Source organism: Carlito syrichta, unplaced genomic scaffold (genome assembly GCF_000164805.1).
Source record: "Carlito syrichta isolate Samal-C Ts95f unplaced genomic scaffold, Tarsius_syrichta-2.0.1 Scaffold308825, whole genome shotgun sequence".
Lineage (NCBI taxonomy): Eukaryota > Metazoa > Chordata > Mammalia > Primates > Tarsiidae > Carlito > Carlito syrichta.
In genome coordinates, this window is record NW_007252921.1 from 100,800 (window position 1) to 112,836 (window position 12,037).

General features: G+C 58.3%; 1 protein-coding gene across 1 annotated transcript in view; it reads right to left on the reverse strand.

The window, feature by feature from the left end:
• SSPO (SCO-spondin) overlaps window positions 1–12,037 on the reverse strand; it is a 56,119-nt gene that overhangs the window by 30,270 nt on the left and 13,812 nt on the right. Inside the window, exons 30-50 of the mRNA XM_008065991.2 lie at window positions 11,792–12,031; window positions 10,828–10,919; window positions 10,511–10,742; window positions 10,239–10,391; window positions 9,994–10,134; window positions 9,717–9,899; window positions 9,448–9,598; window positions 8,682–8,835; window positions 8,504–8,558; window positions 7,529–7,633; window positions 6,963–7,181; window positions 6,713–6,840; window positions 5,879–6,036; window positions 5,655–5,804; window positions 4,896–4,965; window positions 4,079–4,136; window positions 2,292–2,456; window positions 1,866–2,009; window positions 1,747–1,778; window positions 831–1,068; window positions 584–748 (exon numbers count right to left, since the gene is read on the reverse strand). Of these exons, the coding sequence (XP_008064182.1) occupies window positions 584–748; window positions 831–1,068; window positions 1,747–1,778; window positions 1,866–2,009; window positions 2,292–2,456; window positions 4,079–4,136; window positions 4,896–4,965; window positions 5,655–5,804; window positions 5,879–6,036; window positions 6,713–6,840; window positions 6,963–7,181; window positions 7,529–7,633; window positions 8,504–8,558; window positions 8,682–8,835; window positions 9,448–9,598; window positions 9,717–9,899; window positions 9,994–10,134; window positions 10,239–10,391; window positions 10,511–10,742; window positions 10,828–10,919; window positions 11,792–12,031 (3,033 nt within the window). The remainder of the gene's footprint in view (window positions 1–583; window positions 749–830; window positions 1,069–1,746; window positions 1,779–1,865; window positions 2,010–2,291; window positions 2,457–4,078; window positions 4,137–4,895; window positions 4,966–5,654; window positions 5,805–5,878; window positions 6,037–6,712; window positions 6,841–6,962; window positions 7,182–7,528; window positions 7,634–8,503; window positions 8,559–8,681; window positions 8,836–9,447; window positions 9,599–9,716; window positions 9,900–9,993; window positions 10,135–10,238; window positions 10,392–10,510; window positions 10,743–10,827; window positions 10,920–11,791; window positions 12,032–12,037) is intronic.

Here is a 12,037-nt window from a genome sequence, read left to right on the forward strand (position 1 = left end):
AAAAAAAGAAGTAGGGACACTAAAGCTGGGTGGGGGCCTGAGGTGGGACTGAGATACCCTGGTGCAGGATGCCCCTCTCTGGAATGCACAGAGGCAGATGAGGGACCCCTCCCTCGGATTCACGGAACAAAAGGGTGACAAGACCTTCAGCATGGAGCCAGTGGACAAGTGGCACAGCCTGCTGACATCTGAGGCCCCCTACAAACACCCTCACACACCGTCTCCCTTAATCCTCATGGCTCCTTCTGAGCCAGGAATGACTGTTAGCCCCAGTTTACACATGAGGAGCTAGAGACTCTTGGTCTAAGGCAGGAAAGGAGGGACACGGAAGGGGAACAGGCTTCCTGACAAGTTCTTTGCTAGTTTGAGGCTGTGACGCCAGAAGGCATTGACTCCCTAGGTTCCCGAGAGGAAGGCTGGACACTGGAGTTCCCAAGGGAGAGTGGGCATTTCTCTGGAAAGGGTCTAAAACGGTAACCCACGCCAGGTTTCCCACCTGAAGGTGCGAGAGGAGGCTAGGGCGATCCACACTTCCCTCTGGGAGCAGGGGCTTTCCCGAGGGGAGGCTGGGGCACGAGGTTACCTGGGCAGGCCTGTTCAAAGCAGAACTGGTTGCGGAGTTGGGCTTGTGGGCAGTTGCCCCCAGGCAGGGGAGGCCGCAGCTGCTCCCGGCGTTGGAAGGCGAGGCCCAGGCCACAGCTTCGGCTACAGCTGCTCCAGCCAGACCAGGAGGCCAGCACACAGTCTACTGCAGGGCATGGGGCAGGGCTCAGAGGGGGCACACACAGGAGCAGGGTTGTCAGGACGGTCCCTACCCCAGCTGCTCCTACCACAGTTGTCCTCGTCCGAGCCGTCCTGGCAGTCTGGCCGCAAATCACAGCGCCGCTCAGCAGGCAGGCATTCCCCACTGCTGCAGTGCAGTTGGCTTGGGGAACAGAGGGCCCTCGAGGCCACCAGTCCTGGCAGGACGGTGGAAGGTACCGTGAAGGGTACAGTGCTTGCTGCCCAAAAAGGGAGAGAGAAGGGAACAAAGTGCATCAAACTGGAAGATACACTGAGCCCCTTAACCTGGGACCAGGACAAAATAGAACTTGATGACCAGGGGCCTTGCCTTCCTCCCAAGGCATCACCCAGTGCTCACCCAGAGTAGCCCACGCACAGGACCTAACCATATCCCTAACCCTAATGCTAACCCTAACACGAATCCTAACCCAAACCCTAATCATAACCCTAAAACTAACCCTAACCCTGACCCTACCTAACTCTAACCCTAACCCTATGGATGTGTGGGTGAGGTCATGGGGTCCTTGGTCTACACACTCTCATGCAGTCTCTCTACTTGTCAAAGCCTCTTGGAGTGCCCAGAGAGAGGTCAGAGCATATAGAAGGGCAGTTCCCTCTTTTGGGCACCCACTTCCTGAATGTTACTCCCTGGGGCGCCACTTCCTGTGATTGATTACCACTTAATTTTAACTTCCTGATTGGAAGACTAGGCTTTGATCATAGTGATCTACTTTTGATGGATGAATGAATGGATGGGTGGGTGGATGGATTGATTGGTAGATAGGATGGGTAGGTGGGTGAATGGATGAGACTCTTTAAAGGTAGATGAGTCTCTTCAAAGGTCAGACAGGTTTTATGAAACAGGCTGAGATCCGGGGCCTATCCTATTCCTCCTCTTCTCCATCCCCAGAGACACACAATTCCTGGCATTTTTATCCACTCACTCTCTCCAATCCCTTCTACCCCAAGCGTCTCTAAGCTCTTTTCCATATGAGCTAGAAATGGGGCAGGGACTCCCCCACACCAAAAACCCTCTTGCCACCTACTATCCCTTAAGGAGAGCAGACCCTCTAAGAGCTCACCACAGTGCTTCTCGTCAGAGCCATCAAGGCAGTCCTCTCTGCCGTCACACAGCTGCGCCTGCTCCACGCAGCCCAGCACCTCGCAGGGCATCTGGCTGGGGCCACAACGCACAGGTGGGAAGGGCCCCGGGGTGATGCTCTGACCTGTGGGCACCACCAAAGCCAGCAGAGAGGTCACCCAGCCTGCTTTGTCCTCCCCCGCATCACCTCCCAGCAGTCTTCAACTTCTGTCCTCTTGGCATCTCGTTGCCCACTCTCTGCCTCTTTTGGGATAATGGAAGAGGAGTGAACTGGGTCAGGAAGCTTGGGTCCTGGGCCCTGTCCTCTCAAAAGTGACCTTGAGCTGTGTGACCTTGAACAAAGCAGCCTCACGGGTGGTTGAGCTCATGCACACTCTGCAACAGGCCGAAGGGCTGGGAGTATTACCAGCAGGGGTCGCCAGAGTCACTGGGTGTGGGGGAAGCACTGTCACAGCTGCCATTCCTGGTGGAAGCGTCCTGGCCTCTGTCTGGGGTGTGGAGGAGGTGGTCCCCGTCTGCACGGATTCCCCAGAACTCAAGTGAGGAGCCCAGGAGGCTGGGGCAGGACTCACTGTAGGTGGAGGAGAGTGAGAGGTGAGGACTGCCCAGCTTCCCTTCCCAGGAGAGGAAGCAGCCAGAACCCCCGAGAGGGTATCCCAGGCTTCTGAGTGGTACAGAGTAATCACAGGTACCACACCACACCTTCTTGGGGCCTCAGACCAAAACGAAGGTGGGACTTGGACTCGGTAGTCCAAGGTACACAAGAAGGGTTTAACTGAAAGTAGAAGAAAACTAATTTTTTTTCAGTTGGGTTCTCACTCTGTTGCCCAGGCTGGGGTGCAACGGCACGATCAGGGTTCACTGCAGCCTTGACCTCCTGGGCTTGGGTGATTCTTCTGCCTCTGCCTCCCAGGTAACTGGGACTACAGGCACAGGCCCGACTAATTTTTTAATTTTTGTTTTGTAGAGACAAAGCCTTGCTATATTGTCTAGGCTGGTCTTGAACTTCTTATCTCAAGCAATCCTTCTGCCTCAGCCTCCCAAAGTGCCGGGATTACAGGTGTGAGCCACTGTGCCTGGTCAAGACTTAGTTTTGATCTGAAATTTGTACTTTATTCTTAAGAAGACATACAAGGCAACTTCCAAGTTCAAATTCATTGTAAAATAAGACATTTTCAAGAGAAAGAACTGAGGTCATTTAAACACAGCAACAAAAGGGAAAACACTACCAGACTTGGGATAAGCCCATTGCCTCTGCTATACAAGAACTGGTTTTGAGCTTCCTGGCAACTATAGTGAAAAGGATGTTAAGAGACTCATTTTCCAGCAAGAGATTCATCTTTTTTTGTAGACCCAGACTTAAGGTGAAATAGAATGCATCCCATGGATCCACATGCTATAGACCCAAAGGATAGTGCAAGTTGCTTTGTCTGCTTTTCACACAAGATGTAGAGACACAGTCCGGCGAGGCTTCCAAATAACTTCCATCAGAACTCACAAGGAAGAACTTAGAGGCTGTCTATAAGACTTCCTCGTCTCACAGATGGTGAAACTGAGGCCCAGGTAAGTGGTGTGCCATGCTCAACATCTCCCAGGGGAAGACAGAGTTAGGACAAAGCCACCACCCTCATGGCCCATGCCTTCTCCTCCTCCCTGGCTGCCCCTCTGTGGGGCCTGCTCTCCTCAGACTGAGGCACAGGTGAATGGCAAGGTAGCCCCAGGGAGGCTGGTTCATAACCAGACAGGGCCATCTTCCTTGTCCTGTTTAGAAACTTGGTAACCCTGGCCAATCCTCTGCCCACGTATAGATAGCCTGAGTGCTGAAGAAGCCAACACTTTCAGTGCAAGCAAACACTTCAGAAACGGGGGCCTGGTGGCATGGATGGTGAGCAGAGAGAGTGCAGGCTGGGGACAGAGGGCCTTTCACCCCCACTGGGGAGACCCCAGGTGTCTGGGGGAGGCAGCCACATTGGAAGGCACAGGCTCAACCCCTGGAGTCACACACCCTGCCCACCTACCGCCCTCATACCCTGGAATCCGACACGACCAGTGTCCCCTCCTTGAGCTGGAACTGAAGGAAATTCAAGAGTCAGGGAATCTGAACCTCTGAGACTGAAAGGCAATTGGCCCTTGCTCTGGAAAGGCAGGCAGGGACGAGGGTTTGGGGAGGGGACTTAGGGTTGCTGCACATACCTGTGGGGGGCATGGGCGGCTCCTGCCTGGAATGCCAGTGCTCAGTCTCTGCCTGACCCTGCAGAGGGAGAAGGCTCAGTGCTCTGAGGGCAGCTTCTGCCCAGGCCCCACTCCTACTGAGGATGTGGCTTGGGTACCCACGGTCCCACCACTGGCCCCGTCACTACTGTGCAGCCCAGGGTAGAGCTGAGGATGGAGGTGCCGCCCTGGGCTGGGCACCCCCAGGTGCTGGTCCACTGCCCTCAAGAAGCTCAGGGACCCTATGCTCACTGCCCCACCATGGCAATCCATTTCAGTTCTTGGCCGCCAAACTCCCTTCTCCTCTCTTCATGGGCACATGCGTACACACATTCCTGACCAGGCTGTTCTCAGTGGGAAGGTGTGCTCCTTCTTTTCCATGTTAGAGATATCCCTCCTCATCCTTCTACCCTTGTCTAGGAAACCCCTGAGGACCCCGAACACAGTGCTTTTCCCAGTTGTGAGTGGGTATAACCTCCTTACTAGGGGCACAGGCATCCCTGGTCTCTCTACCTTCTCTAGGCTAGCGTTCTGCCCCGGGCTTCTCAGCACCTCCATTTATCCCTTCACCCCCCACAGCCCCTCCAGCACCAAGCACCAGCACTGAGCTGGCCCCCAGAAGGCTCACTGGCCAGAGGCCTAGCTGAGAGCAGCACCAGGGGACACACAGGGAGGAAATGCCGCTGAACATGTGCCGAGTGCTGGGAGAGGCAGGCAGAGGAGCAGGGCTGGTGAGGTAGCAAGGCTTGGGCTCCTCAACTCCTCACCCCACCCCCTGGGTTCACAGCTTCCCACTCACCTCCCTGGGCTGGGGGAGCAGCTGCCTGGGCTGGGTGGAGAGGGCTGGGGTCCTGGCTGTGGAAAGCACTCTGGGAAGAAAAAATAGCCAAAGGGGCACCAGAGGCTCTCTTAGCACAAGAGCCTCCATCTAGGTGGGGGTGGGTCATGAGCTCTGGGCTGACCTGGGGGCTTGTGCTGGGTATTCAGGAAGGACACTGCCTGCTAAGGCAATGCTACAAAAGGCGACTCCCCACTTAATTTGTGGGTTAGAATCACCTGGGGAAGCTTGTAAAGCACACATCAACGGGCCCCACCCCTGAAGGTCTGAGGTAGAGCCTGAGAATCTGCATTTCTCTCTCCCTTCCTTCCTTCTTTCCTTCCTCCTCTCCTCTCCTCCCCTCCCCTCCTCCTTCTTTTTTTGAGACAGTCTCGCTATATTGCCCAGGCCTCTCTCAACCTCCTGGACTCAAGAGAACCTCCCACCTTGGCCTCCCAAAGCACTGGGATTATAGGCATGAGCCAGTGCACCTAGCCAGAATCTGTACTTCTAAAAAGCCCCAGGTGACACTGATGCTGCTGGTCCAGGGACCACACTTTGAAAAACCCTGAATTCCAGACTCTATGAGAAAAAGGATAATCCTAGAGTCCAGGAAAGGAAACGGCCTCTGAAGGTGCCAGCTGCAGTTCCCCAGCACACAGGGTAAGGCACCTAGAGGGTGAAGGCGGTGCAGGGCCCCTCCCATACGGCTGTCCCCTCTAAAGCTAGGCCACATCATACCTGCCAGTGCCTGAGGGCAGGGGCACACAGCCCTCTTCATCTGAGCCATCCTCGCAATCTGCAACCCCGTTGCATGGGTCCCCTCTCAGGGCACACTCACCGCTGGCACATTTGAGCCCGGCCCCCGGGCAAAGAGGCGCTGGTGGGGACACCGTGGGGGCATGTGGCTGAGGGCTCCTGCCACGACTCTCTCTCCCGTGCCTGCCCGCTCCGCCCAGCCTGTACCTGGCTCACAGCCCAGCAGTTCCACCCGCAGGAAGATGCCTCGGTTGACATCACTGTGGTGGACACTGTGGGGCCACACCCTGATGTGCCTCGCCTGCACCATCTGGCCGAATGTCCATACTGCAGGGGCCGGGTCTTCCCAGTTCCCAGGGAAAAGCTGCCGGCAGAGAGTGCACTGACCGAGCCCTGTATCTTGCTCAGCTGCCCCTGTGACCTTCTGAGCGCCCTCCCATGTCCCTCAGCCTTAGCGACATGTCCCCAGCAGTAGCCATCGGGCCTCTCAAGGCTGTGTGGGAGCTGGGTCCCGGCCCAAGCTCCTCCTGCTGGGCTGGAAGTGCCTCGAGGGTCAGGACAGGACCTGCTCACTGGTGTGTCCCAAGGGCCTGGCCTAGCACCTGGAACAGAGCAGGTGCTCCTGGAACAATTAAGAGGAAACACATGGTGTGGACTGATTCCTACTGATCCATCTCTTGGGGTAGATGCAAACTCCATGAGGGCAGGGCTGTGTTCAGGCTGCTCTTCACAGGGATCTCCATAGGTGTGGGTTCCTGAGGCCTTTAATGAACTTATTGTCTCCCCATCTGCTCTCCCCCGCAGGCTACTGCAGGACTTTGCATACCCACCTGAGTCTGAGCCACTTTGATGGTTTCTAATGCCCATTTGTCAGTGGTACCCAAGCCTCTGCTCCACACAGCATAGTCCTTGCTGCTTACCAGTGTTCAACAAGCATCTAAGGCAGGTATGTTCCTCGGGGAGACCGAAACATCCCTCGGGATAAAGACTACAAGACTCACAAAGGGGTCACTGACCCAAGGGACCTAGACAGCTGATACCTTGGGCAAAGGCAAGATGCCAGGCAGGATGTCATGATAGTCATGCCAGCGTCGACCATCACTGCTGAACTGGAGCAAGAAGCTGGTGGCATAAGTGCTAGAGGAACCAGGCCCCTGCACTATGATGCCTGGGGAGGGGCCAGGGCAAGAGCAGAGGTCAGAACTGAAGGGACCACTTCTGACAACCCTGCCCATCACAGTCACCACCTTCCACTCCCCTGCCCTTCCCCCCCATAGCCCTGCCACTGACCCGTGAGGTTCCGAGGCTGCAGCAGGTCCAGCTGCAAGTAGGGGGGCTGGGTGTGCCATCTAGCAGAAGTGTTCTCTCGGGGGTGCCATCCCTGAGGGTCAGGGCCCTCAGTGGGAGCCCCTGGGAGGGCAGCCCAGGTGGAGTGCTCCAGCCGCTGGGGTGATGCAGCTAGGCTGCCCTTGGGCGGTTGGGCCAGCCCCAGGGGAGAATAGCAGAGGTCTGGGTGCAGCAGAGAGAGAGAGAGAGAGAGAGAGAGGAGGACTGTGGTGGGGGAGGACAGAGGGTGGCAGAAGCCTTCCAGGGATGTGGAGGAAACCACAGGGGACCTGGGGGATCTGAAAGGCCCATACAAGTGATGTTGTCTAGGACAGAAGACTGGTCCAGGCAGGGCAGAGTTGGGCGGGGGGCACTTAAGATAGATGCCTCCCAGATCCTCGGGATGGCCATCCATCGTGTGCAAAACAACACACATGTCCCAGCGGTCTGGTTTCCCCTCCCAGGTTGGGTGACTCCTGGGCAGTGTGCTCCCCTCTTAGCACCGCAGTGCAGCAGCACGTGGCCCTTACCTCCCCGCGGAGGCAGAATGTAGGTGGCCAGAGGGGATCCGATCTGGGAACTGGGGACTGGAGCAGGGCCAAGAGTAGCCATGGGGTGGATGGTCTGGTTCTCCCCTGTGTGGGGAAACTCAAGAGTCAGGAGGGAAGACCAAAAGAAGCTCAGAACAGTCCCTGGTGCAGCACTCAGGCCTCTTCCCACCTCTTCCCAGGAACAATCACCAGTTGGGAAAGACCCCTCCTCCTTCCCTGGGTATGAACTAGGGGCTTTCGCTTTCACTGGATATTTAGAGAACATAGGCTAAAACCACCCGTCCAAAACCACTTGGGTCCCAGAACTGAGCAGCTGCAATTCCTAATCCTGGGATGCTGTCACCAATGGGGCACCTTTGTGGGCACTAGATACGGGCTGCCTGTGAGTGGAAGTGGTCCTGCAGGCTGAAGTCTAGCCCCCACTCACCAGCTAACTTGTGCAGCGCACAACCTGTACAACTGTGTATACTGGCTTTGTCCTAACCTCAGCAGCCTAAAAGTGGATAAGAAGCTGGACCCATAAAGGCCACTTTTAAAATCAGTCTTTGAGCCTTTGCATTTTCCTGTTTCCTTTATAACTCATTTCCAGATAAAGATTCTCTTGAAAATGTCCAACTTAACTTGGTCTTGGCTGCTCTGAAAATAGGAAAGCAACCAAATCTAGCAGAGCAGAACCTGAGAAAAGAGAGCCCTCAAGGGTGGTACCATGGGAAAGACAGAGAGCCCCCAAAATACTGGGTGGGCAGGCAGAGAAGGAGGGAGATAAACCCTCCCACACAGAGGGCATTTTCATCACCCCCCACCCCCTGGCATCCGGGACTCAGGCTTCCCACCACACCAAGGCTGGAGTATCCAGCCACCCCTGGCTCGGTTCTGCCACCCCTGGCTCCCTCTTAGAGACCCCACTAATCCTCCTCCCTGTGGGGCTCCTCTGCTCTCCCCAGGCACACTCACCAGGCAGGGCACAGTGGCAACATGATTCTCCCGCTCCCTCCACTAGGACCCAGCCCTGTGGAGGCACAGAGGTCAGGCCTCCTGTCCATCTCCCACCCACTCCATCAGCCTCCTCCACCCAGGCCTCCACACGGCACCCCCTTCAGGCTCTGCCACCCCTCGCTCCCTGAACTATCACCTGGGGGCAGTTGCCCAGTGGGCAGAAGGGGGAGCAGCGTGTGGTGTGGTTGTGCAGACACTGGCATACCCTGCAGGGGCCCCTGCGCCAGCGCTCCCCGACACGGTAGACCTGGCCCTGGTGCTCACACCCCTCACAAGTCTCTGTCTGGCACCTGGGAAGAAAAGGGGCATCCCTCGCCTGGTGAGAGGGCTCACCTCGGGTGACCAGCTGCCTGATTTGCCTGGATTAAGGGGGTTTCTGGGACTTGGAACTTTCCATGTAAAACTGGGAATGTCCTGGGCAAACTGGGACCTTGGGTCACCCTATAACCCCAGCCCACCCCTGCACCTGAGAAGCTGCCACAGGCTCCAAACAGGGGCAGGGAAGCAATTTGTACCAGCCCCATGGCCCGTGGGGATGGGCAGGCAGATATAGTGACATCCCCCTGTAAGCCTCACCCCAGGTACCTCCAGAGGCACAAGGGGGCATAACCTTGGACCCGTTCCTGCCCCTGGATTTGTCAAACTGCATCTGCGGTCCTTGTCTACCCTCCTTTTATACCAAAAGGACATAAAACCTAAGTAGGAGAAGGCCAGCGATCCCCTAAGATGTGCTGAGGATGCTGAGGTTTAGACTGGTAGGGGCACAGAGCAGGGGATCACAGAGCAGGGGATCACAGAGCAGTGGATTTGCTGTGGTGGGAAGGGGCACACAGGAAGCCTCCTAAGTGGGAGGTGCGGTGAGGGTCAAGGTTCCTGCAGGTCCCCGGGTGGGCGCAGAGTACCTGCGGGCCTTACGGTGGATGCCACGGCACTGGCGACCTCGGCCGGAGAGGCGGGGATTGTTGGGGCTCCGGAAGGACCACTGGATGCTCTGGCTTCCACAGGGGCCCAGGCACTCGGCCCAGGGTGACCAGGAGGACCAGCCACAGTCCACTGGGGGAGGGTGAGAGTCACCCTCCCTCTCACCCTCATTCTGAGGGCCGGGGGAGGGGTGGATGGCCAGCTGGGTGGGCTGGGGACAGAACTAGGGACCACCAGGGAAGGGCCTCACCAGCACAGTCCGGGTTGGGCCGGCAGCGCCGGGGCCGCCCATCTTGGCAGATGCAGAGGCGGCAGTCAGCCTTGATGTGCTGCCCAGGCCAGTAACGGGCGCCATCTACCAGGCATGGGCACTGCCGGGGCCACACACACCACCCTTCACTGCCCAGCACCTGCCCTTCTGGGCACCAGCAGCCTAAGGAAGACCCAGGGTGAGGTTTCCATGCAGAGAGCTCGGCTTCTACAGACCCAGAGCCCAGAGCCAGACCCTGGGCCCAGAGCCCCCTCACCTGGGCCACTGCAGTGCTGGTCAGGTAGGCATGCAGCTTGCCCAGAGATGTCATCACAGGTCAGCGGGCAAGGGGCACAGGGATGAAACACCAGCTCCCCAGAGCAGGTGACATTAGGGCAGCCGTCCTGAGGGCAGGGTTCTGAGAGAAAGTCGGAACCGGAGGTCAGAGGTCAGGGAGCGTGAAGTTGCCTCCCACCAGCCCCTCTCTGGTCCCCCAACCAAGCCCTCCTCCATTCTACTCACTGGTCTGGCGGGTGCTGTGCGGGCCCCCCGGTAGCGCAGCACAGGTACGGCCCCCATTCTGGGGTGGGTGGCACTGCCTCTGCCGTGTCATGGTACCCTTACATGGCTCGGAGCACAGAGACCAGGGAGACCAGGAGCTCCACTCACCATCCACTGTGAGGCGGAGGGACAGGGTAGGCAGTGGGGACCATAGGGTAGGCTGAGGGCCCAGTGGCCTTCTCCCTTCTTCTCTCTAGGCCCCACCATTCCTCCTGTGGCCCCAGGCTCCTCACCTGGGCAGGCCACGGTGAAGCAGGCCTGAGACTGGTGCTCAGGGCCTGGGCAGTCCTGCAGCACCAGGAGACCAGGAGGGGAGCAGTGGCGGCTCTGGCCCTGCACCCCAGACCCGCATGTCTGGCTGCAGGGTCCCCACGGAGTCCAGGGGCCCCAGGCCCCACAACCCTGCTCTTCTGGGGAGGGTCTTGCCTCCTCTGCTTCTTCACAGTCAGGCTGCCCGTCACACACCTGGGGAGGGAGTAGGGTCAGGGCTCCTTTTGTGTTGGGTGGCACTGTGGCTCTGCTTCCTCCACCCCCCATTCCCCACCCTCACCTGCCAGAAGCTAATACAGACACCATTAGGACAAGTGTATTCTGGGCAGGGAAGCCCTGTCTCATTTGGACCTCCTGGGGCTGGCAGCCTTTCTGGGGAGGAAGAGGTGAGAAAGCATGGTGAGCAGGGGATGAGACTCACCTTCCAGGCCCAGTCATCATCAGGGGACAAAGTGTCCTTACCACAGTCCAGCTCGTCCTCGCCCTGGGGACAGTTGGGGATCCCATCACAGACCAGCTCAGGGGTCAGGCACAGCTGAGGAGCCACAGCACAGGGAAAGAGGCCGTGGCAAGGAGGTAGCAGGGTGGAGCCTGTGGGTACCATTAACAGTGTCCTGCTTCACTCCTGTCCCCTCCTGGCCCTCCCTGTAGAGCTCCACCTGTAGAGGAGCTGACAGGTGGAGCCAAAGGTACCAGAAGAAGGGCAGGTGGGAGGCAGAGCCAAATGGGACCTGCACTTGGCTCAAATGAACCTTTGGGAGAGGTGGGGAGGGGCGGTACACAGACTGACGGGGACATGGGGGGGGCGGGGGGGAGAAACTGGCCTGGGGAGGAGTGGGGAGGCCTGTGAGCAGCACCCTGTGCAAGAGGAGGTGGACAGGACCTGAAGAGCTGACTTGCAGGGCACAAAGTGTCTAGCCAGGGCCTGGCGGGAGAGAGCCCTTCTCCCCTCCTGAAGAGTCCCTGCCCACCCTCATCTCTGCTTGTCCAAGTGCAGGCAGAGCCAAAAGTTCCTTTCCCCTCGCCCCAGCGCCTGGATGTGAGGGTAAAAAGTTTTCAAGGAAAGTGTCATGAAAAAGATCAAAAGAGCACAAAAGACGAGCAGACTCCGATGCCCCTAGGCCTAAGTCCCTTGAGCAACGTGCCCACATGGCCGCAGGCGGCGAAGCTCGGGGTTGGGTCGGGAGAGAGAGAGACGAGCCGGCTTGGCCAGCAGCAGGCCCGTGCAGGGCGCGCGGTCTCACCGCAGGCGTCAGGGTCCTCGTCCGAACCGTCGGGGCACTGCGGCACGCCGTCGCACAGCTGCCCGCGGGACACGCAGTGCGGGCCGTGGGCGCAGGGCGCGCGGGGAGGCGCGCAGGGCCGGTCGCAGCCGCGCTCGTCGCTGCCGTCGGCGCAGTCCTCCTCCTGGTCGCAGCGCCAGCCCCGCGGGGCGCACTCGCCGCTGTCGCACGGAAACTCGAAGGGGCCGCAGGGCGGCGCCGCGCGGG